The following is a 25,859-nucleotide window of genomic DNA, read 5'->3' as shown; positions in this document are numbered from 1 at the left end:
TTCCTGGCTGATCCACTCCTCACTCTCTTAGGGAAGAAGAGGAGCTAGCTTTGGCTGAACTGTGGGAATAATAAAGAAAGCATTCTCCAACGTGCGTGCCGCCCTCCAGTAGCCGGCGTCAATAGGCAGCTGCCTAATGCTGCCTATTGGTGGCGCCGGCCTTGGGTAGATGTAGAGGAAGGGTAATTTCGAATCACTGCAGTGGCTGGTTGCGCCCCCAGGCAAAGTGCGCTGTGTGCAAGGCACACTTCGCACACTGCTAGTTACGGCACTGCTGTGTACATCCCCCTCCTCACAGATTATTAATTCCTCCCCACTGGAATCCACCATCTCAGATCCCTGTGCACTTTCTGGAGGCAATTGCTGGTAAATGTCTCCACTGAGGAATTGATTATAATTCATTTTGATGAACATCATCTTCTCCACATTTTCTGGAAGTAACTTCGTACGCCGATTGCTGACAAGGTGAGCGGCTGCACTAAACACTCTTTCGGAGTTCACACTGGAGGGATGGTAACTTAGGTAGAATAAAGCCAGTTTGTGCAAGGGCCTCCAAATTGCCTCTTTTTCCTGCCAGTATACGTACGGACTGTCTGACGTGCCCACTTGGATGCGGTCACTCATATAATCCTCCACCATTCTTTCAATGGTGACAGAATCATATGCAGTGACAGTAGATGACATGTCAGTAATCGTTGGCAGGTCCTTCAGTCCGGATCAGATGTCAGCACTTGCTCCAGACTGCTCTGCATCACCGCCAGCTGGTGGGCTCGGAAATTCTTAGCCTTTTCCTCGCACCCCCAGTTGCGGGAGAATGTGAAGGTGGAGCTGTTGACGGGTCACGTTCCGCTTGACTTGACAATTTTCTCACCAGCAGGTCTTTAAACCTCTGCAGACTTGTGTCTGCTGGAAAGAGAGATACAACGTAGGTTTTAAATCTAGGATCGAGCACGGTGCCAAAATGTAGTGCTCTGATTTCAACAGATTGACCACCCGTGAATCCTGCTTAAGTGAATTAAGGGCTCCATCCACAAGTCCAACATGCCTAGCGGAATTGCTCTGTTTTAGCTCCTCCTTCAATGTCTCCAGCTTCTTCTGCAAAAGCCTGATGAGGGGAATGACCTGACTCAGGCTGGCAGTGTCTGAACTGACTTCATGTGTGTCAAGTTCAAAGGGTTGCAGAACCTTGCACAACGTTGAAATCATTCTCCACTGCGCTTGAGTCAGGTGCATTCCCCCTCCTTTGCCTATATCGTGGGCAGATGTATAGGCTTGAATGGCCTTTTGCTGATCCTCCATCCTCTGAAGCATATAGAGGGTTGAATTCCACCTCGTTACCACCTCTTGCTTCAGATGATGGCAGGGCAGGTTCAGAACTGTTTGCTTGTGCTCCAGTCTTCGGCACGCAGTGGCTGAATGCCGAAAGTGTCCCGCAATTCTTCGGGCCACCGACAGCATCTCTTGCACGCCCCTGTCGTTTTTTAAATAATTCTGCACCACCAAATTCAATGTATGTGCAAAACATGGAACGTGCTGGAATTTGTCCAGATGTAATGCACGCACAATATTGCTGGCGTTGTCCGATGTCACAAATCCCCAGGAGAGTCCAATTGGGGTAAGCCATTCTGCGATGATGTTCCTCAGTTTCCATAAGAGGTTGTCAGCTGTGTGCCTCTTATGGAAAGCAGTGATACAAAGCGTAGCCTGCCTAGGAACAAGTTGGCGTTTGCGAGATGCTGCTACTGGTGCCGCCGCTGCTGTTCTTGCTGCGGGAGGCAATACATCTACTTAGTGGGCTGTCACAGTCATATAGTCCTGAGTCTGCCCTGCTCAACTTGTCCACATGTCCGTGGTTAAGTGGACATTGGGTACAACTGTATTTTTTAGGACACTGGTGACTCTTTTTCTGACGTCTGTGTACATTTTCGGTATCGCCTGCCTAGAGAAATGGAACCTAGATGGTATTTGGTACCGGGGACACAGTACCTCAATCAAGTCTTTAGTTACCTGTGAATTAACGGTGGATACCGTACACACGTTTCTCATCACCCAGGCTGACAAGACCTGAGTTATCCGCTTTGCAGCAGGATGACTGCTGTGATATTTCATCTTCCTCGCAAAGGACTGTTGGACAGTCAATTGCTTAATGGAAGTAGTACAAGTGGTCTTCCGACTTCCCCTCTGGGATGACGATCGACTCCCAGCAGCAACAACAGCAGCGCCAGCAGCAGTAGGCGTTACACTCAAGGATGCATCGAAGGAATCCCAGGCAGGAGAGGACTCGTCAGACTTGCCAGTGACATGGCCTGCAGGACTATTGGCTTTCCTGTGTAAGGTGGAATTGACACTGAGGGAGTTGGTGGTGTGGTTTGCAGGAGCTTGGTTACAAGAGGAAGGGATTTAGTGGTCAGTGGACTGCTTCCGCTGTCATCCAAAGTTTTTGAACTTGTCACTGAATTATGATGAATGTGGTCCAGGTGACGTATAAGGGAGGATGTTCCTAGGTGGTTAACGTCCTTACCCCTACTTATTACAGCTTGACAAAGGCATCACACGGCTTGACACCTGTTGTCCGCATTTGTGTTGAAATAATTCCACACCGAAGAGGTGATTTCTTTTGTATTTTGACCAGGCATGTCAATGGCCATATTCGTCCCACGGACAACAGGTGTCTCACCCGGGTGCCTGACTTAAACAAACCACCTCACCATCAGAATCCTCCTTGTCAATTTCCTCCCCAGCGCCAGCAACACCCATATCCTCATCCTGGTGTACTTCAACATTGACATCTTTAATTTGACTATCAGGAACTGGACTGCGGGTGCTCCTTCCAGCACTTGCAGGGGGCGTGCAAATGGTAGAAGGCGCAAGCTCTTCCCGTCCAGTGTTGGGAATGTCAGGCATCGCAAATGACACAATTGGACTCTCCTTGGGGATTTGTGATTTAGAAGAACGCACAGTTCTTTGCTGTGCTTTTTGCCAGCTTAAGTCTTTTCATTTTTCTAGCGAGAGGATGAGTGCTTCCATCCTTATGTGAATCTGAACCACTAGCCATGAACATAGGCCAGGGCCTCAGCCGTTCCTTGCCACTCCGTGTCGTAAATGGCATATTGGCAAGTTTACGCTTCTCATCAGACGCTTTTAATTTTGATTTTTGGGTCATTTTACTGATCTTTTATTTTTTGGATTTTACATGCTCTCTACTATGACATTGGGCATCGGCCTTGGCAGACGACTTTGATGGCATTTCATTGTCTCGGCCATGACTGGTGGCAGCAGCTTCAGCACGAGGTGGAAGTGGATCTTGATCTTTCCCTATTTTAACCTCTACATTTTTGTTCTCCATTTTTTAATGTGTGGAATTATATGCCAGTATCAATAGCAATGGCCTACTACTATATATACTGCGCACATCTGAAATGCACCACAGGTATGGATGGATAGTATACTTGATGACACAGAGGTAGGTAGAGCAGTGGCCTTCCGTACCGTGCTGCTATATATACTGGTGGTCACTGTCAGCAAACTGCAAAACTAAAATGCACCACAGGTATAGAATCTAGATGGATAGTATACTTGACGACACAAAGGTAGGTAGAGCAGTGGCCTTCCTTACCGTACTGCTATATATACTGGTGGTCACTGTCAGCAAACTGCAAAACTAAAATGCACCACATGTATAGAATCTAGATGGATAGTATACTTGACGACACAGAGGTAGGTAGAGCAGTGGCCTTCCGTACCGTACTGCTATATATACTGGTGGTCACTGTCAGCAAACTGCAAAACTAAAATGCACCACAGGTATAGAATCTAGATGGATAGTATACTTGACAACACAGAGGTAGGTAGAGCAGTGGCCTACTGTACCGTACTGCTATATATTATATACTGGTGGTCAGCAAACTGTGCAAAACTTAAATGCACCACAGGTATGGATGGATAGTATACTTGACGACACAGAGGTAGGTAGAGCAGTGGCCTACTGTACCGTACTGCTATATATTATATACTGGTGGTCCGCAAACTGTGCAAAACTGAAATGCACCACAGGTATGGATGGATAGTATACTTCACGACACAGAGGTAGGTAGAGCAGTGGCCTTCTGTACCGTACTCCTATATATTATATACTGGTGGTCAGCAAAATTATTCACTGTACTCCTACTATATACTACAATGCAGCACAGATATGGAGCGTTTTTCAGGCAGAGAACGTATAATACTAGTGGTCACTGGTCAGGAAAACTCTGCACTGTACTCCTCCTATATAATACTGCTAGTCCCCAGTCCCCACAATAAAGCAGTGTGAGCACAGATATATGCAGCACACTGAGCACAGATAAGGAGCGTTTTTCAGGCAGACAATGTATACTGGTGGTCACTGGTCAGCAAAACTCTGCACTGTACTCCTCCTATATAATACTGCTGGTCCCCATTCCCCACAATAAAGCAGTGTGAGCACAGATATATGCAGCACACTGAGCACAGATATGGAGCGTTTTTCAGGCAGACAACGTATACTGGTGGTCACTGGTCAGCAAAACTCTGCACTGTACTCCTCCTATATAATACTGCTGGTCCCCAGTCCCCACAATAAAGCAGTGTGAGCACAGATATATGCAGCACTCTGAGCACAGATATGGAGCATTTTTCAGGCAGACAATGTATACTGGTGGTCACTGGTCAGCAAAACTCTGCACTGTACTCCTCCTACATAATACAGCTGCTCCCCAGTCCCCACAATTAAGCAATAAGCACGAATATTGCAGCAACATTAATAAACAGAGAGGACGCCAGCCACGTCCTCTCCCTAACATTTCCAATGCACGAGTGAAAATGGCGGCGATGCGCGGCTCCTTATATAGAATACAAATCTCGTGAGAATCCAACAGCGGGATGATGACGTTCGGGCGCGCTCGGATTAACCGAGACATACGGGAGAATCCGAGTATGCCTCGGACCCGTGTAAAATGGGTGAAGTTCGGGGGGGTTCGGTTTCCGAGGAACCAAACCCGCTCATCACTACTTTACACAGAGTGAGATCAACTGTTCTAAGGAATCTGGAAGATCCCTAGTCATCAGTTCGTCCTTTAGGCTTTCGGAGAGCCCGTTCCAAAAAGCAGCCTGGAGAGCATCATTATTCCAGCGTAGTTCTGAAACTATGGTCTGGAAAATGAATCACATACTGCCCCACTGAACGGAAGCCTTGTCGGACTCGGAGCAAGTCTGAAGAAGCAGCGGACGTTCTGCCGGGCTCATCAAAGATCCTTCGAAATGACGCATTGAAATAGGTGTAACTAGAAACCAAAGGGTCAGTTCGCTCCCACAATGGTGACACCCAATCCAATGCTGAACCTTCCAGCAAGGAAATAATGTACGTCACCTTGGACCGATCCGTGGGGAAGTTGAAGGCATGACCTAGTTCCAGACAAGGATTGAACATATCAAGGGGCAACCACTGGAGCGGGCACTGGAGCTGGAGCCGGAACTACTGAAGCCAGAGAAGCCTGAATTTGATCCAGTCGGCTGGATAATTCCTGGAGATACTGCATCACCTGGCCCTGTGCCGCCTCCTGACTCTGAACTCGGGAAACTAAATCCTGGATGGCGCTTGCCTCTGGGTTCCGATCCCCCGGATCCATGGGGCCTGAGTATACTGTCACTGACCTGGATTGGGAGTGTTGTGAACTCGGGGGCTTCTCCGATGGTTGGGAAGAGGAACCACAGCTGGGTCGGAGCAGAGAAGGCCGGATATAGGTTTTCCTCATACAGGACTCTGACAATTATGTTTGATGAAAAAATGCTGAAGAACTTTATTTTGGGAATTGAGCAATACAGCAACACATGGAAGAAAGAGAACTTGTGGGCAATGTCCAAAGCTACTGAAGAATTTGTGAGCGATGTTTAGAGATACATAAATAAAGCACTTGTGGACGATTATGAAAGATACTAAATAATTTGTGAGTGATGTTTAAAGTCACTGGTGAATGAAGAGCTAGTCAGCGATGTTAAAAGATACTGAAGAATTTGTGAGCGATGTTTTAGAAACTCTGATGACTGAAGAACTTGTGAGCGATGTTTAAAGACACTGATGATTGAGGAACTTGTGAGCGATGTTTAAAGACACTGAAGATTTTGTGAGCAATGTTTAAAGACACTGATGACTGAAGAACTTGTGAGCGATGTTTAAAGACACTGATGATTGAAGAACTTGTGAGCGATGTTTAAAGACACTGATGATTTTGTGAGCAATGTTTAAAGACACTGATGATTGAAGAACTTGTGAGCGATGATAAAGACACTGATAAATGAAGAACTTGTGAGCGATGATGAAGACACTGGTGAATGAAGAACTTGTGAGCGATGAAAAAGACACAGATGAATGAAGAACTTGTGAGCGATGATAAAAGGCACTGAAGATTTTGTGAGCAATGTTCAAAGACACTGATGATTGAAGAACTTATGAGCGCTGTTTAAAGACACTGGAGACTTGGTGAGCAAGCAGAACGATATGCTGGGAAAGTTGACTGGATGCTGGAAACTCTAGGAGATAGCACAGCGGTCACAGGAGCACTGGAGATCACCTCTGGAAAAGCGACGTTACTCAGGCGACGGGGCTCTGCCCCGCGTCTGATTTTGAATCTCCCGCCCTAACAGGATTGGTGGAGTGGTTCTGTGACGCCACCCGCTCCCCGCCCACGTGATGCCGGGTGCAATGGCGGCGACCACACTCCGGGGAACCGCCGGGAGCAGCGCCAGCCAGACGCCGAGACCCGACGACCGCCGGAGGCGGGGGCCGCCAGACGGACCAGCAGACACGCAGGGGTAAGCGTGGCGGCCGCTGCCTCTGGTGTGTGACACAATCTCCCACGATGTCCTCCTCAGTTATCTACAACTGACGGTAAACTTCCTACAAGCCCACAGGTGGCTCATTAACTGGAAGAAGTCCTCGCTGGTCCCTGGTCGAGGCATGGTGCACCTGGGGGCACTGCTGAACACACACAGTGAAGGGCTGTTTCTGTCTCTAGAGAAGGTCCTGTAACTTCAGGACAGGATCAGATACTTCCTCTCTCACCCAAGAGTGTCCATACACTCGCCGATGCAAATACTAAGCCTGATGGTGTCGGCTTTTGACATGGTAGAATACATTCAATTTCATTCTCACCCTCTGCAGAGGTTTAATCCTTTCCAAGTGGGACTGCCTACCTCATCGGATCAGATCTCACATGATTTCTTGGACTCCGGAGGTTCGTCTGCCACTGAGCTGGCGGTTACAGGACCAGCAGTTAAGCAGGGGCCATCCCATCTGGATCCCCAACTGGGTTCTACTGACTACACACACCAGTCTGAAGGGATGGGGCGCGGTGATGGAGCAACACTTTTTCCAGGGTCGGTGAACCAAGGAGGAATCACTCCTCCCGATAAACATTCTGGAATTGCAGGGCAGTGTTCAATGCTTTGTCTCTCTCCCTGCCTATGTTACAGAACATGCCTGTTCGAGTACGGTCAGACAACGCCACCATGGTGGCATATGTAAATCACTAAGGCGGCACTCGAAGCTGCATGGCAATGATAGAAGTGTAAAAAATCCTTCGTTGGGCAGAACGCCATCTGCCAGCAATATCGGCAGTGTTCATTCCGGGTGTCCTCAACTCAGTCGGCAGGACGTGCATGCCGGAGAGTGAAGTCTTCCTCAGGAAGTCATTCAACTCCCAGTGGACAAGTGGGGCCTACCAGATGTATACCTGATGGAATCTCGACACAATCACAAAGTTACGGTCTTCGGATCAAGAACCAGGGATCCTCAAAAAGCGTTTGTGGACGCATTGGCAATTCCATGGAACTTTCGGCTGCCATACGTGTTCCCTCCAGTGTCACTCCTGCGCAGGGTACTACGGAAGTTCAAACAAGAAGGAGGAATACTACTTCTAGTGACTCCAGGATGGCCCAGACGGCAGGGTCTATCGATAGAGCGTCCTCTTCTACTTACTAAATGCCCAGACCTCCTCGTTCAGGGCCCTTGTCTCTGCCCAGACCTGGCCAGGCAGGCTTTGATGGCGTGGCTCTTGAAGCTTCACTCCTAAGGGCCAAAGGATTCTCTGAGGCGGTTATCCAAACTCTGCTGAAAGCCCGCAAACCGGCATCTGCACGGATATATTACAGGGTCTGGAATTCTTACTTCACCTGGTGTGCTACTAAGAATTACGATGCTTACAAATTCAGTACTTTCAGACTTCAGCCTTTTTTACAACAAGGCCTGTATTTAGGCCATTGTCTGGCCTCCCTCAAGGTTCATATCTCTGCCTTGTCGGTGTGGTTTCAGAGAAAAATCTGTTCACTCAGGGTATTTTACAGATTCAGCCTCCCTATGTCCCTCCTGTGGCTCCATGGGATATCTCTGTTGTCCTGAATGCCCTGCCAGAGTCTCCATTTGAACCTCTTGAGTCAGTGGCCTTACATGGCTCACAGTCAAGGTCCTGTTCCTACTGGCTATTTCCTCTGCCAGGAAGGGTGTCTGACTTAGGTGCTTTTTCCTGTCATCCACCCTTTCTGATTATTCACCGTGACCGGGAAGTTTTTAGAACTCGCCCTGGTTATCAACCTAAGGTGGTGTCATCTTTCCATCTTAACCAAGAGATTGTGGTTCCTGCTTTTATCTCTTCTGGTTTGTCCTCCATAGAGCAGTCTTTGGATGTGGTACAGACTCTCCGTATTTATGTGGAGCGGACTGCCTCTTTTAGGAGGTCAGATACCCTTTTTGTACCTTTTTGGTTTTCACAAATGTAGCTGGCCTATGAACAAGGATATACTGGCCAGATGGAGTTTAATGGTGTTTGCATAATCATATGCACAGGCTGGTCTTCCAGCTCCTGCTGCTATGAAAGCCCATTCTACTCAGTCTGTTGGACCTTCTTGGGTGGCCCGCTGAACAATTGTGCAAAGGCGGCTACGTAGTCCTCAGTGAACACATTCATTAGGTTCTATGCCTTTGATACTTTCGCCTCCCAGGATGCTTCCTTTGAATGCCGGGTCCTAACACCCACTACGACGCGTCCCCTCCCATGAGGAACTGCTTTAGGACATCCCTAACAATGTTTCCCCTCCCATGAGGAATTGCTTTAGGACATCCCCAATGTTTTCCCTGTATAAACCAATGTACCCCGCTGCAGAAATGGAGATTTATGATAGACTTACCATTGTTAAATCTCTTTCAGCAAGGTACTGTCACGATCCGGGTATCTGGACGCCATTATTTGCCATTTACATGTCTCCTGAGGCTGGCTCAGCGTTCCAGGGCCGGTTCTCACCTGTGTTACTGATGTCCATACTCTACATCTCCCTCCTGTCACTCTGAGAGGCTGTCACTGCAGCATCACGTTTGGCGTCTCCAGCGTCTGCGGAGTCTGCGTCTCCGCCGCCGCTCCTGAGTTTCCAGAGTACAGATTGTCAGTGTGGCGTTTCATGTCTGCCGCGACCTCCGCTGTCATCCATGAGGTTCCAGAATGCAGGTTGCCAGTGTGACGTCTCCTGCCCTCCGCGGTCTGCGCCGCCATTACTGCTGAATCTCCACAACTTAAGTTTCCCTCGAAGTGCTAACATGGGCGCAGCCATGTTGGTTTCTGTCACTTGCCTCAGTTTCCTCCAATCCGCTGCTTCTGGAATCTGCATAATTGTCCAGCCAATGCCTGCCTTGCTGCAGGTATAAGTATCCTGTGCCTGGGGCAGGAAGGCGTCAGTGCTTTGGTTGTCAAACCTTGTTCCAGTCTCTCTCTCCTGTGATTGTTTCTCCAGGTTTCCAGCTCCTGTTTCCAGCAGCCACTAAGAGACCCGCACCTGCTTTCCATCTTGCGGTGCAGCCTGACTCTGCAGTCCTCCGTGACTATTCCAGCTTCCAGCTACAAACCATCTGCTTCCAGCTGTGTTTTTCCAGCGGATACCTACATACCACCAGTATCCACAAACCATCGGTATCCACCTTTCATCTTTTCAGTATCCACGCTCCCTAGCTTCATCCTATCACCTGGCTGGTTCCATCCAGCATCTACTCCGTGTTTTCATCATCTGGCTGGTCCTATCCAGCATCCACAGCAGTCCTTTCAGCTACAGTGATCCAGCTCCAAGTATTACATCTGCTGACGTGTTCCTCGGTTACCCTCACTACTACAGACAGGCCGGGTAAGGACAATCCATCTATGGGACTCTAACATCTGATCCATATCCTACCAGTGCTCTGTGGCTCCAGCCAAGTTTATAGTTATCCAGGAACTGTACCATCTTATCACTGCTTATTCTTTTACTACTGCTGTGTAAAATACGGAACTTGTTAATAAAACTTTTATTGACTTTTAAACCCTAGTTGTCATGGTCACACCTTCGGATGATCCTTCTTCACTACACTTACATGTCCAGGGGTCTGATTAAATCTTCTATGTTTAAGTTTATCCCAGCCCCTACAACTGAGGCTTCCTCCTGTCAGCCCAGACCCTCAGTTGTGACAGGTACATTGGTTCCACAGGGCGTCTGCCCGGACGCACCTAACGTCTATGGGTTTGTATGGCATTAGCTGCTGGTCCCTTCTCCTGTCATGAGAACATGGCTCTATGTGACTAACATCTGCCTTCTCTTTTACCTGCTCCTGCATTGGACTGGTTAATGAAACTGAGCTCCAGTGCCTAGAGGCAGGGTTATAGAGGAGGCCCCAATGCATCCTGGGACAGTCTAAAGCTTTAGCCTGTTGGTGCCTGTGGATCAACATCTATCTCTGCATCCCGATGTTTTCCCTGTGGAACCAATGTACCTCGCAGGAAGAGATTTAACAATGTTAAGTCTACCATAAATCTCCTTTTTTGGGTTAGAGGATGTGTTGAGCTGGACTGTGTGGATACAGTTTTCCACCAATGCTGAATTTGGAAGTAGTAAAGAAGCTCAGACCCAGGCAGGGGGAACTTCCATTGTAATTCAGAGAGGGGTAATAAATTTAAACCCTCAAGTAGAAGCCAACGATCTCGCTCCACTAGAGATCCATTTTAAGACATTCAAGTTCGGTATCCACACATTTTTAAATTACATATATAGGAAGTTGTATCCTTCATAGTCAAGATTGCCCATAGGTGCGGCAGGGGGAACAAATATTGGGGATACCACTCAGCCCAAAGACACCATCACAATCTCCTTGATTGGCATCAATATAAAGTGCAGACCTTGTTCCTCATATTGTACTGAGTCCTTTGCCAATGTGTTGATGGCACACAGTTGCCGAGGGAGGAGGTGCATTAGTGGAATTTGGCAGGCTTATTGGTACTGGGTGCATGTAAATTTGGTGTATGTCAGGGGACAGTGTCTAAATTGTGTCTGATTAATTGATATAGAGAAATTATATATTTTCAAACTCTTCTCCCAAGAAGAAACGGGCCTGTGATATGAATATTGCCATTTCTGGGTCTTCTGTAACATTTGTTTTAAGCGATATTGCTAAAATAAACATGTATAGTCAGCTTATATATACACAGTATACATCTATATAAAAGGCACTGTTTCACTGCACTCACAACTCCTATATATGGGATGCATATGGTATTTGACCACGTTCGGCCATATATATTATAGACACTCCAGGCTGTATTCTCTATATTTTATGAACATTTGTTGCATATATGCAGCAGTCTGCATTGCATTGTGTGTTCTGACACCTTTCTGTAATAGCCAACATTTACTAGCCTTCGCTCACCAAGCACATCAGCGAGCCCTGAGCGCCCATGACCCATTGAGGGTTCACAGGTTATCTTTCCTTGGCCCACTTTTTTGTAGGTACTAACACCATACTGGGAACACCTGACAAGATTTGCTGTTAGGGAGATACTCTGACCCAGTCATGTAGCTATTACTATTTAGCCCTTGTCAAAGTTGATCAGATCCTTACACTTGTCCAGTTTTCCTGCATCCATCACATCAACTTCAAGAGCTGACTGTTCACTTGCTGCCTAATAAAATCCTAGGCAGGTGTCATTGCAATAGGATAATCAATGTAATTTACTTCACCTGTCAGTTGTTTAAATTTAATGGCTGATGGGTGTACAGTATATACAGTATAAAGGGCATTACATTTATGGTCCTATATCAGTGGCAAACGCAGGATTTCTAGAAGGGGGTTTCCAAATGCAATCCACAATCTCCTTCTCTGCAGAAGATTGGAGCAGGTGCAGTGTGTGTGTGTGAGGGGGGGGGTAGAAAAACCTAGTAATGACTCTGGACATTGATGTAAACATTGGTCTTTGTACACACTGGACACTGTATGGAATACAGCATTAATATTTAACACTTCACATTGTCTACAGTATAGGCTGCATCAAGCATATTTAAATCATATAAATAAGATAAGTGGTTAGGAAAAGGTTAAACATACAATAATAAATACACAAACATAATAGAACCAGTACTGCACTTTCTAAGCACACATTCTCCCACTTAATGGTAAAGCTCCTGTCTCTTCTACCTGCAAGCTACTCTCTGGTCCAGTGCACTGACTGAGGACTCAGATCCACACACAGCAAACTTGGTAGAAAAAGCTGCTACCACTGGGCATGTGCAGCAGCTCTGCTCTGTCTCTTAAACCGCATGACGTGGCAACAGTTCTAGTAATCGTACTATATACCATTGCTATTGTTGCCATAATTTGAGCCACTTGCCAAGAGCAGGGGGGTTTCTGGGCAACCAGAACCCCCCCCCCCCCCCCCCGCGTTTGCCTATGTATATTCTGTATGAGTGTTATGATGACATTTACGGCTCTTATTACTACAGTGTCTGCTGAACCCCTAATCACACTTTACAAGCCTTGACCTGCACCATTCTCCCACGAATGCAGCGGGACCTAAATATGTAATGGGAGCAGCTACAGTACATACAACCTGGCCTCCTCAGATGTGAGCCCTGTAGCAGCTGCTGTCCCACTTACTATTCCCCTGGTAACTACCATCTAGTAAACAACTGTTGGACATTATTTTAGAAAAGTATTGGCAAATTTTTTTGCAAGAAAGTAACAAAGTTGATAAATCAAATACTTACACAAAGACATTTTCAGGTTGCATGTAACAATGTGCCACGAGCCAGGCCGCAAACCTAAATATAGCTGCATTAATAAAGTAGCTCATGGATTGAGCAACTGCATATGTCAGTGCATGAAAGCATGCTTTCCGAAGGGCATTCCTAATAGAAACGAAAAATATTAAATACATGTTGGTGCCATTTGATATTGAAACATGAGAATAAATTAACAAGTCAAATAAATCGAAAACCAACAATTTGAAATACTGTCAAACACCACTAGCGCTAAGGTAAAATATCACCAAAAACATCCCTTTAGGGCTGAGTGACAGATCCTTTTCCTCTCAGGTGTGTCTCCCGTTCAAGTAGACAGTCTCGGATTCTCAAATATGGATGTCATAGAAAAGATAAAATGAACAACCAATGTGTAGTATGTAATATCATAGCCTAATGATATACATGTGATGTCCTAAAATGAAGTGGATTCAGAGCGTACCCCACTCACACTGGGAGTGGAGATTTCAAGCGTATCAAGGTTTCTTTTATGGCAATATCCTTCATTTATTCATATAGCCACCAGGGTATCAAGGAATAGGGTCACACTTAGACTTAATACTGGTAAAACTCTTGTAGCAGACAGTCGATGCGTACCCCAACACTCACACTTTGTAGGTGTGCTGTAAACATATAAAGGTATCTTTCTCTCTTTCAAGGGTAAGTTGAAACAAATGCGTACCGCCACTCACAATCTGAGACACTGTATGACTCCTATAAAGGTATCTTTCAATTTTCGTGTGAAGGTAACCACTGGGAAGTTCTAGTGTAGTCTCCCGACGTCGATCATAAAGAAATGGAAACAAACCAGTGTGTGATCAATTGTATCTATCAAGAGTGTTCAGCAATTTCCTCCTAGTATGATATCCACCGATTTCAAACACCCTTCAGCACATATGAGCTAATGCGTACCCAGACACTCACACTCTGAAGTTAGGTGGTAACCATATAAAGGTATCTTTTGTGCCTCCCAGCGTAATTAGTGGTAGTTAATATTGCGTACCCTGACTCACAATTTGATGTATTTGGAGGACTCCTATCAAGGTATCTTTAGACTTCAGGTGGCCCATGCAGCTTAAATATTCAGATCATGTATTTCTCCGTTAACCCCAAAAAAGAAAAAATGGATGCTCTTACCACAATGAGTAAAAGAAAAGGGGTATCTTGATAAAGGCCCAGATGTGGGCTGAAACGCGTTGATTTACAGGAGTGTGAGTAGCTGTTTTATCCGGATTTTTTTATCTTGTACTTTGTTGTTTTACTTTTTATGATAAGTTTTTTTGCAAGAGTGTGTCATCTCTCTTTGCTGTTTTTATCCATGTGTATTTACCCAGTGCATCATTGTGCATGGTTGTCCCTACTTTTATTTCACGGCATGTATTGTTAAATAAAATCTGTAACCCCTTTTCTTTTACTCATTGTGGTAAGAGCATCCATTTTTTCTTTTTTGGGGTTAACGGAGAAATACATGATCTGAATATTTAAGCTGCATGGGCCACCTGAAGTCTAAAGATACCTTGATAGGAGTCCTCCAAATACATCAAATTGTGAGTCAGGGTACGCAATATTAACTACCACTAATTACGCTGGGAGGCACAAAAGATACCTTTATATGGTTACCACCTAACTTCAGAGTGTGAGTGTCTGGGTACGCATTAGCTCATATGTGCTGAAGGGTGTTTGAAATCGGTGGATATCATACTAGGAGGAAATTGCTGAACACTCTTGATAGATACAATTGATCACACACTGGTTTGTTTCCATTTCTTTATGATCGACGTCGGGAGACTACACTAGAACTTCCCAGTGGTTACCTTCACACGAAAATTGAAAGATACCTTTATAGGAGTCATACAGTGTCTCAGATTGTGAGTGGCGGTACGCATTTGTTTCAACTTACCCTTGAAAGAGAGAAAGATACCTTTATATGTTTACAGCACACCTACAAAGTGTGAGTGTTGGGGTACGCATCGACTGTCTGCTACAAGAGTTTTACCAGTATTAAGTCTAAGTGTGACCCTATTCCTTGATACCCTGGTGGCTATATGAATAAATGAAGGATATTGCCATAAAAGAAACCTTGATACGCTTGAAATCTCCACTCCCAGTGTGAGTGGGGTACGCTCTGAATCCACTTCATTTTAGGACATCACATGTATATCATTAGGCTGTGATATTACATACTACACATTGGTTGTTCATTTTATCTTTTCTATGACATCCATATTTGAGAATCCGAGACTGTCTACTTGAACGGGAGACACACCTGAGAGGAAAAGGATCTGTCACTCAGCCCTAAAGGGATGTTTTTGGTGATATTTTACCTTAGCGCTAGTGGTGTTTGACAGTATTTCAAATTGTTGGTTTTCTATTTCTTGTTTTAAATGTGGTGACATTTATTTAGAAATCTGTTACACTTAAGCAGCTCAGCGCCAGTTAAGACCCATCCCGACACATTTTGTTTCCAAGTCAAATAAATCATTCTATTAGTAAGTAATTCACTCACAAACCTTTTGTTAAATAGGTCAAACAAAAAGTTATTAAAAAAATGGTACAATTATATAATTTGTTTCTCATTTTAGTTTATGCATTTGTTTTTTTATTTATTTGATTTCAGCATAGCATATTTATTTATTTATTACCAGTTATTTATGTAGCACACACATATTCTGCAGCGCTTTACAGAGCATATTTGGCCACTCACATCAGTCCCTACCCCAGTGGAGCTTACAATCTATATTCCCTACCCCATGTACATGCACACACATTCACATTAGGGTTAATTTTGTTTGGAGCCAATTAACCTACCTGTGTATTTTTGGATTCTGGGAGGAAACCGGAGTACCCGGAGGAAACCCATGCAAGCACAGGGAGAATATACAAACTCCACACAGTTAGAGCCATGGTGGGAATCAAACCCATGTCCTCAGTGCTGTGAGGCACTAATAATAACCATTACACCGTCCGTGCTGCATATAAGTTATAATACCTATATAGGTTCCAAGGACACTGGAGAAAATTGTATTCATACAGTGGGGCCCAAATGGGTTTCCCCTGTATCTCTGTGGGCCAGTCTACCCCTGGTGTGAAGTATTGTGCTGTGCTACCAGCTATTATGTAAAAAGGAGGGATGGAGAAGATATTTAAAACAATTGTGAAGACTAAAGGCAAACATCTAGCCAGGGTTAGACTAACCCACAGGGATACAGGGGAGGCCCCCGGTGGGCCCCACTGCCTGGGGCCCTCCTCCTCTAGAAAACGGGTTCCAGACTGTGCATTTGAGTTATACACTATGCATATGTTACCTATACTGTACAGGACTAAGGTGTATTTTCTACAGTGTGTTGCTGTTATTAATCTGGTACATTATCATGCATGCACTAGCAGTATTTGCTATATATATATTTATCAAGGGGCCCAGACTGTGTACTCCCTAATAGCTAGCCAAACATCTGTGGTGGCTAGCCACACCCCCTCTTGATACTGGCCACAACCCATAAACATGGGCCCCTACCGCAGCATCCCCCGGTGGGCCCTTCATACCCAGTCCGACACTGCATCTGGCCCAATGTATGCAAAATGATGAAATCTATCACTACAGCTTTTTTATACTGGTACATCCAATTTCATTCAACTGGGCAATTCATTTATCAGAAGAAGGGTATAAATACTGTATAGAAACCTGTATGGTCCTCTTAAGCTGGCTTCATATTTTTCATAAAATGCATCTTCTTTTGTTAATGACACCACTGTCCTGATGTTTTCAACAGCCTCTGTTGATATCTGAAGGAGAGACGTGGCAAAAATGAGCATTAACATTATATATTAAAATGACATCTCCTAACTGCACATTCACAAATGAATGATGATGGCACATAAGTCACATACAAACTATTATTTGTTAAATAAGTCTATAATAATTGGACAAGAACCTATTACAGGACATAACTAAAATGGCATTAAAAGGAGAGGTACTGTAATAACCATGGGAGACTTTCTGATGTAAACTGGGAGATGTCTGTTGCTAGTTCCACTAGAAGTAGGGGCATTTTCAATTCCCTTTAGGGAGCATCCCTCCACCAATTGGTGAGGGAGCCCACTTGGAAAGACGCAATATTAGACTTAATACTTACAAATGGAGATAGAATATCGGACGTAAAAGTGGGTGAAAACCTGGGATCCAGTGATCATCAAGTAGTATGGTTCATCATAAAGACAGAGACTGACTCATCCCATAAAAAAACAAAGGTGTTGGATTCTGGGAAGGCTGATTTTGTAGGGATGGGAAAATGCGTAAGCGATTATTTGGCAGAGTGGAGGAACTTGAAAGCAGTGCAGGAGAGGTGGGAAACATTAAAAAGTGCAATATTAAAGGCAACAGACCTTATATCAAAAGTGTTAGGAAAAACACAAGGAAAGAAAGCCAGTGTGGTTTGCGAAAGAAGTAGCAAATATTGTGAAAGTAAAAAAGATGGCTTTTAGTAAATATAAGCAGACACAAAATAATGAAGACAATGAGATATATCTTGTTAGACAGAAGGAGACTTATGGTGCCCATACACTTGTGCGATTGCATTCGACGAGATATCGGGCCCGATTTCCCTTGAAGCTCACCTTGAGATAAATCGCATCGATAGTGCATCTTTTGTGCATTCGATGCGCATACAATCCTGCGATTTATCGCATGCCCCTTACGACCAGAAATCGGGTGGTATCGGATGATCGAATGTGAGCACATCGCATGCTGACCAAATCACACCAGATTTATCTGCAGATTTCCGAAAATTTAAAAATGAGGGCTGGTCTATCTGGGGGATATATAAACAAGAGATGTGCACCGGAAAATTTTCGGTTTTATGTTTTGGTTTTGGGTTCGGTTCCGCGGCCGTGTTTTGGGTTCAAACGCGTTTTGCCAAAACCTCACCAAATTTTTTTTGTCGGATTCGGGTGTGTTTTGGATTCGGGTGTTTTTTTCAAAAAACCCTAAAAAACAGCTTAAATCATTGAATTTGGGGGTCATTTTGATCCCATAGTATTATTAACCTCAATAACCATAATTTACACTCATTTTCAGTCTATTCTGAACACCTCACACCTCACAATATTATTTTTAGTCCTAAAATTTGAACCGAGGTCGCTGGATGGCTAAGCTAGGCGACCCTAGTGGCCGACACCAAACACCAGGCCCATCTAGGAGTGGCACTGCAGTGTCACGCAGGATGGCCCTTCAAAAAAACGACTCCCCAAACAGCACATGACGCAAAGAAGAAAAAAAAGAGGCGCAATGAGGTAGCTGTGTGAGTAAGCTAAGCGACCCTAGTGGCCGACACAAACACCTGGCCCATCTAGGAGTGGCACTGCAGTGTCACGCAGGCTGGCCCTTCAAAAAACTACTCCCCAGTCCCCAAACAGCACATGACGCAAAGAAAAAAAGAGGCGCAATGAGGTGGCTGTGTGAGTAAGCTAAGCGACCCTAGTGGCCGACACAAACACCTGGCCCATCTAGGAGTGGCACTGCAGTGTCACGCAGGCTGGCCCTTCAAAAAACTACTCCCCAGTCCCCAAACAGCACATGACGCAAAGAAAAAAAGAGGCGCAATGAGGTAGCTGTGTGAGTAACCTAAGCGACCCTAGTGGCCGACACAAACACCTGGCCCATCTAGGAGAGGCACTGCAGTGTCACGCAGGCTGGCCCTTCAAAAAACTACTCCCCAGTCCCCAAACAGCACATGACGCAAAGAAAAAAAGAGGCGCAATAAGGTAGCTGTGTGAGTAAGCTAAGCGACCCTAGTGGCCGACACAAACACCTGGCCCACCTAGGAGTGGCACTGCATTGTCACGCAGGATGGCCCTTCCAAAAAACACTCCCCAAACAGCACATGACGCAAAGAAAAATTAAAGAAAAAAGAGGTGCAAGATGGAATTGTCCTTGGGCCCTCCCACCCACCCTTATGTTGTATAAACAGGACATGCACACATTAACCAACCCATCATTTCAGTGACAGGGTCTGCCACATGACTGTGACTGAAATGACGGGTTGGTTTGGACCCCCACCAAAAAAGAAGCAATTAATCTCTCCTTGCACAAACTGGCTCTACAGAGGCAAGATGTCCACCTCATCATCATCCTCCGATATATCACCGTGTACATCCCCCTCCTCACAGATTATCAATTCGTCCCCACTGGAATCCACCATCTCAGCTCCCTGTGTACTTTGTGGAAGCAATTGCTGCTGGTGAATGTCTCCACGGAGGAATTGATTATAATTCATTTTAATGAACATCATCTTCTCCACATTTTCTGGAAGTAACCTCGTACGCCGATTGCTGACAAGGTGAGCGGCGGCACTAAACACTCTTTCGGAGTACACACTTGTGGGAGGGCCACTTAGGTAGAATAAAGCCAGTTTGTGCAAGGGCCTCCAAATTGCCTCTTTTTCCTGCCAGTATACGTACGGACTGTCTGACGTGCCTACTTGGATGCGATCACTCATATAATCCTCCACCATTCTTTCAATGGTGAGAGAATCATATGCAGTGACAGTAGACGACATGTCCGTAATCGTTGGCAGGTCCTTCAGTCCGGACCAGATGTCAGCATCAGCAGTCGCTCCAGACTGCCCTGCATCACCGCCAGCGGGTGGGCTCGGAATTCTGAGCCTTTTCCTCGCACCCCCAATTGCGGGAGAATGTGAAGGAGGAGCTGTTGACCGATCAAGTTCCACTTGACTTGATAATTTTCTCACCAGCAGGTCTTTGAACCCCTGCAGACTTGTGTCTGCCGGAAAGAGAGATACAACGTAGGTTTTAAATCTAGGATCGAGCACGGTGGCCAAAATGTAGTGCTCTGATTTCAACAGATTGACCACCTGTGAATCCTGGTTAAGCGAATGAAGGGCTCTATCCACAAGTCCCACATGCCTAGCGGAATCGCTCTGTCTTAGCTCCTCCTTCAATGTCTCCAGCTTCTTCTGCAAAAGCCTGATGAGGGGAATGACCTGACTCAGGCTGGCAGTGTCTGAACTGACTTCACGTGTGGCAAGTTCAAAAGGTTGCAGAACCTTGCACAACGTTGAAATCATTCTCCACTGCGCTTGAGACAGGTGCATTCCACCTCCTATATCGTGCTCAGTTGTATAGGCTTGAATGGCCTTTTGCTGCTCCTCCAACCTCTGAAGCATATAGAGGGTTGAATTCCACCTCGTTACCACTTCTTGCTTCAGATGATGGCAGGGCAGGTTCAGGCGTTTTTGGTGTTGCTCCAGTCTTCTGTATGTGGTGCCTGTACGCCGAAAGTGTCCCGCAATTCTTCTGGCCACCGACAGCATCTCTTGCACGCCCCTGTCGTTTTTTAAATAATTCTGCACCACCAAATTCAAGGTATGTGCAAAACATGGGACGTGCTGGAATTTGCCCAGATATAATGCACGCACAATATTGCTGGCGTTGTCCGATGCCACAAATCCACAGGAGAGTCCAATTGGAGTAAGCCATTCTGCGATGATCTTCCTCAGTTGCCGTAAGAGGTTTTCAGCTGTGTGCGTGTTCTGGAAAGCGGTGATACAAAGCGTAGCCTGCCTAGGAAAGAGTTGGCGTTTGCGAGATGCGGCTACTGGTGCCGCCGCTGCTGTTCTTGCGGCGGGAGTCAATACATCTACCCAGTGGGCTGTCACAGTCATATAGTCCTGAGTCTGCCCTGCTCCACTTGTCCACATGTCCGTGGTTAAGTGGACATTGGGTACAACTGCATTTTTTAGGACACTGGTGAGTCTTTTTCTGAGGTCTGTGTACATTTTCGGTATCGCCTGCCTAGAGAAATGGAACCTAGATGGTATTTGGTACCGGGGACACAGTACCTCAAACAAGTCTATAGTTGGCTCTGCAGTAATGATGGATACCGGAACCACGTTTCTCACCGCCCAGGATGCCAAGGCCTCAGTTATCCGCTTTGCAGCAGGATGACTGCTGTGATATTTCATCTTCCTCGCAAAGGACTGTTGGACAGTCAATTGCTTAGTGGAAGTAGTAAAAGTGGTCTTACGACTTCCCCTCTGGGATGACCATCGACTCCCAGCAGCAACAACAGCAGCGCCAGCAGCAGTAGGCGTTACACGCAAGGATGCATCGGAGGAATCCCAGGCAGGAGAGGACTCGTCATAATTGCCAGTGACATGGCCTGCAGGACTATTGGCATTCCTGGGGAAGGAGGAAATTGACACTGAGGGAGTTGGTGGGGTGGTTTGTGTGAGCTTGGTTACAAGAGGAAGGGATTTACTGGTCAGTGGACTACTTCTGCTGTCGCCCAAAGTTTTTGAACTTGTCGCTGACTTATGATGAATGCGCTGCAGGTGACGTATAAGGGAGGATGTTCCGAGGTGGTTAACGTCCTTACCACTACTTATTACAGCTTGACAAAGGCAACACACGGCTTGACACCTGTTGTCCGCATTTCTGTTGAAATACTTCCACACCGAAGAGCTGATATTTTGGGTATTTTCACCAGGCATGTCAATGGCCATATTCCTCCCACGGACAACAGGTGTCTCCCCGGGTGCCTGACTTAAACAAACCACCTCACCATCAGAATCCTCCTTGTCAATTTCCTCCCCAGCGCCAGCAACACCCATATCCTCCTCATCCTGGTGTACTTCAACACTGACATCTTCAATCTGACTATCAGGAACTGGATTGCGGGTGCTCCTTCCAGCACCTGCAGGGGGCGTGCAAATGGTGGAAGGCGCATGCTCTTCACGTCCAGTGTTGGAAAGGTCAGGCATCGCAAACGACACAATTGGACTCTCCTTGTGGATTTGTGATTTCGAAGAACGCACAGTTCTTTGCTGTGCTTTTGCCAGCTTAAGTCTTTTCATTTTTCTAGCGAGAGGCTGAGTGCTTCCATCCTCATGTGAAGCTGAACCACTAGCCATGAACATAGGCCAGGGCCTCAGCCGTTTCTTGCCACTCCGTGTGGTAAATGGCATATTGGCAAGTTTACACTTCTCCTCCGACGATTTTATTTTAGATTTTTGAGTCCTTTTTTTACTGATATTTGGTGTTTTGGATTTTACATGCTCTGTACTATGACATTGGGCATCGGCCTTGGCAGACGACGTTGGTGGAATTTCATCGTCTCGGCCATGACTAGTGGCAGCAGCTTCAGCACGAGGTGGAAGTGGATCTTGATCTTTCCCTATTTTTGGAACCTCAACATTTTTGTTCTCCATATTTTAATAGGCACAACTAAAAGGCACCTCAGGTAAACAATGGAGATGGATGGATACTAGTATACTTATGGATGACGAGTGACTGACGACACAGAGGTAGCCACAGCCGTGGACTACCGTACTGCGTCTGCTAATATAGAGATGATAATGATATAAAAAAAAAAATATATATATATATCACTACTGTAGGTATATATAATATAATGACGGACCTGCTGGACACTGTCAGCTCAGCAGACTGCTGAACTACTAGTATGAAGAAGATAGAAAAAAAAAACCACCACAGGTAGGTATACAATTATGGACAAGCACTGACGTGACGACACAGAGGTAGCCACAGCCGTGTACTACCGTACTGCGTCTGCTAATATAGAGATGATAATGATATAAAAAAGATATATATATATCACTAATGCAGGTATATATAATATAATGACGGACCTGCTGGACACTGTCAGCTCAGCAGACTGCTGAACTACTAGTATGAAGAAGATAGAAAAAAAACCCCACCACAGGTAGGTATACAATTATGGACGAGCACTGACGTGACGACACAGAGGTAGCCACAGCCGTGGACTACCGTACTGCGTCTGCTGATATAGAGATGATAATGATATAAAAAAGATATATATATATCACTACTGCAGGTATATATAATGACGGACCTGCTGGACACTGTCAGCAGACTGCTGAACTACTAGTATGAAGAAGATAGAAAAAAAAACCCCACCTCAGGTAGGTATACAATTATGGACGAGCACTGACGTGACGACACAGAGGTAGCCACAGCCGTGGACTACCGTACTGCGTCTGCTGATATAGAGATGATAATGATATAAAAAAAATATATATATATATCATTACTGCAGGTATATATAATGACGGACCTGCTGGACACTGTCAGCAGACTGCTGAACTACTAGTATGAAGAAGATAGAAAAAAAAACCCCACCTCAGGTAGGTATACAATTATGGACGAGCACTGACGTGACGACACAGAGGTAGCCACAGCCGTGGACTACCGTACTGCGTCTGCTGATATAGAGATGATAATGATATAAAAAAGATATATATATATCACTACTGCAGGTATATATAATATAATGACGGACCTGCTGGACACTGTCAGCTCAGCAGACTGCTGAACTACTAGTATGAAGAAGATAGAAAAAAAAACCCACCACAGGTAGGTATACAATTATGGATAAGCACTGACGTGACGACACAGAGGTAGCCACAGCCGTGGACTACCGTACTGCGTCTGCTGATATAGAGATGATAATGATATAAAAAAGATATATATATATCACTACTGCAGGTATATATAATATAATGACGGACCTGCTGGACACTGTCCGCTCAGCAGACTGCTGAACTACTAGTATGAAGAAGATAGAAAAAAAAAACACCACAGGTAGGTATACAATTATGGACGAGCACTGACGTGACGACACAGAGGTAGCCACAGCCGTGGACTACCGTACTGCGTCTGCTAATATAGAGATGATAATGATATAAAAAAGATATATATATATCACTACTGCAGGTATATATAATATAATGACGGACCTGCTGGACACTGTCAGCAGACTGCTAAACTACTAGTATGAAGAAGATAGAAAAAAAAACCCACCACAGGTAGGTATACAATTATGGACGAGTACTGACGTGACGACACAGAGGTAGCCACAGCCATGGACTACCGTACTGCGTCTGCTAATATAGAGATGATAATGATATAAAAAAGATATATATATATATATCACTACTGCAGGTATATATTTAATAATATAATGAATGACGGAACTGCTGGACACTGTCAGCAGAATGCGTTTATAGAAAAAAAAAAATAAGAATTTACTTACCGATAATTCTATTTCTCGTAGTCCGTAGTGGATGCTGGGGACTCCGTAAGGACCATGGGGAATAGCGGCTCCGCAGGAGACTGGGCACATCTAAAGAAAGCTTTAGGACTATCTGGTGTGCACTGGCTCCTCCCCCTATGACCCTCCTCCAAGCCTCAGTTAGGATACTGTGCCCGGACGAGCGTACACAATAAGGAAGGATTTTGAATCCCGGGTAAGACTCATACCAGCCACACCAATCACACTGTACAACTTGTGATCTGAACCCAGTTAACAGCATGATAACAGAGGAGCCTCTAGAAAAGATGGCTCACTACAGCAATAACCCGAATTTTTTTGGTAACAATAACTATGTACCAGTATTGCAGACAATCCGCACTTGGGATGGGCGCCCAGCATCCACTACGGACTACGAGAAATAGAATTATCGGTAAGTAAATTCTTATTTTCTCTAACGTCCTAAGTGGATGCTGGGGACTCCGTAAGGACCATGGGGATTATACCAAAGCTCCCAAACGGGCGGGAGAGTGCGGATGACTCTGCAGCACCAATTGAGAGAACTCCAGGTCCTCCTCAGCCAGGGTATCAATTTTGTAGAATTTTACAAACGTATTTGCTCCTGACCAAGTAGCTGCTCGGCAAAGTTGTAAAGCCGAGACCCCTCGGGCAGCCGCCCAAGATGAGCCCACCTTCCTTGTGGAGTGGGCATTTACAGATTTTCGGCTGTGGCAGGCCTGCCACAGAATGTGCAAGCTGAATTGTACTACAAATCCAACGAGCAATAGTCTGCTTAGAAGCAGGAGCACCCAGCTTGTTGGGTGCATACAGGATAAACAGCGAGTCAGATTTCCTGACTCCAGCTGTCCTGGAAACATATTTTTCAGGGCCCTGACAATGTCTAGCAACTTGGAGTCGTCCAAGTCCCTAGTAGCCGCAGGCACCAGAATAGGTTGGTTCAGGTGAACGCTGAAACCACCTTAGAGAGAAAATGAGGACAAGTCCTCAATTCCGCCCTGTCCGAATGGAAAATCAGGTAAGGGCTTTTATAGGACAAAGCCGCCAACTCTGACACGCGCCTGGCCGAGGCCAGGGCCAATAGCATGACCACATTCCATGTGAGATATTTTAACTCCACAGATTTAAGTGGTTCAAACCAATGTGACTTTTGGAACCCAAAACTACATTGAGATCCCAAAGTGCCACTGGAGGCACAAAAGGAGGCTGTATATGCAGTACCCCTTTTACAAAAGTCTGAACTTCAGGGACTGAAGCTAGTTCTTTTTGGAAGAAAATGGACAGATCCGAAATTTGAACCTTAATGGACCCCAATTTCAGGCCCATAAACACTCCTGTTTGCAGGAAATGTAGGAATCGACCCAGTTGAATTTCCTCCGTCGGGCCTTACTGGCCTCGCACCACGCAACATATTTTCGCCAAATGCGGTGATAATGTTTTGCGGTTACATCCTTCCTGGCTTTGATCAGGATAGGGATGACTTCATCCGGAATGCCTTTTTCCTTCAGAATCCGGCGTTCAACCGCCATGCCGTCAAACGCAGCCGCGGTAAGTCTTGGAACAGACAGGGACCTTGCTGGAGCAGGTCCCTTCTTAGAGGTAGAGGCCACGGATCCTCCGTGAGCATCTCTTGAAGTTCCGGTTACCAAGTCCTTCT

At 45.6% G+C, this 25,859-nt stretch overlaps 1 protein-coding gene across 1 annotated transcript in view; it reads right to left on the bottom strand.

Annotated features, from left to right (window-relative positions):
* LOC134927385 (ATP-dependent translocase ABCB1-like) overlaps positions 1-25,859 on the bottom strand; it is a 943,310-nt gene that overhangs the window by 130,769 nt on the left and 786,682 nt on the right. The window contains exons 18-19 of the mRNA XM_063921755.1: positions 16,781-16,881; positions 13,066-13,206 (exon numbers count right to left, since the gene is read on the bottom strand). Of these exons, the coding sequence (XP_063777825.1) occupies positions 13,066-13,206; positions 16,781-16,881 (242 nt within the window). The remainder of the gene's footprint in view (positions 1-13,065; positions 13,207-16,780; positions 16,882-25,859) is intronic.

The sequence above is a fragment of the Pseudophryne corroboree genome, chromosome 5 (assembly GCF_028390025.1).
Source record: "Pseudophryne corroboree isolate aPseCor3 chromosome 5, aPseCor3.hap2, whole genome shotgun sequence".
Classification (NCBI taxonomy): domain Eukaryota; kingdom Metazoa; phylum Chordata; class Amphibia; order Anura; family Myobatrachidae; genus Pseudophryne; species Pseudophryne corroboree.
Note: the sequence above shows the minus strand (reverse complement) of the source record. Positions and strands in the feature narration are given on the sequence as shown.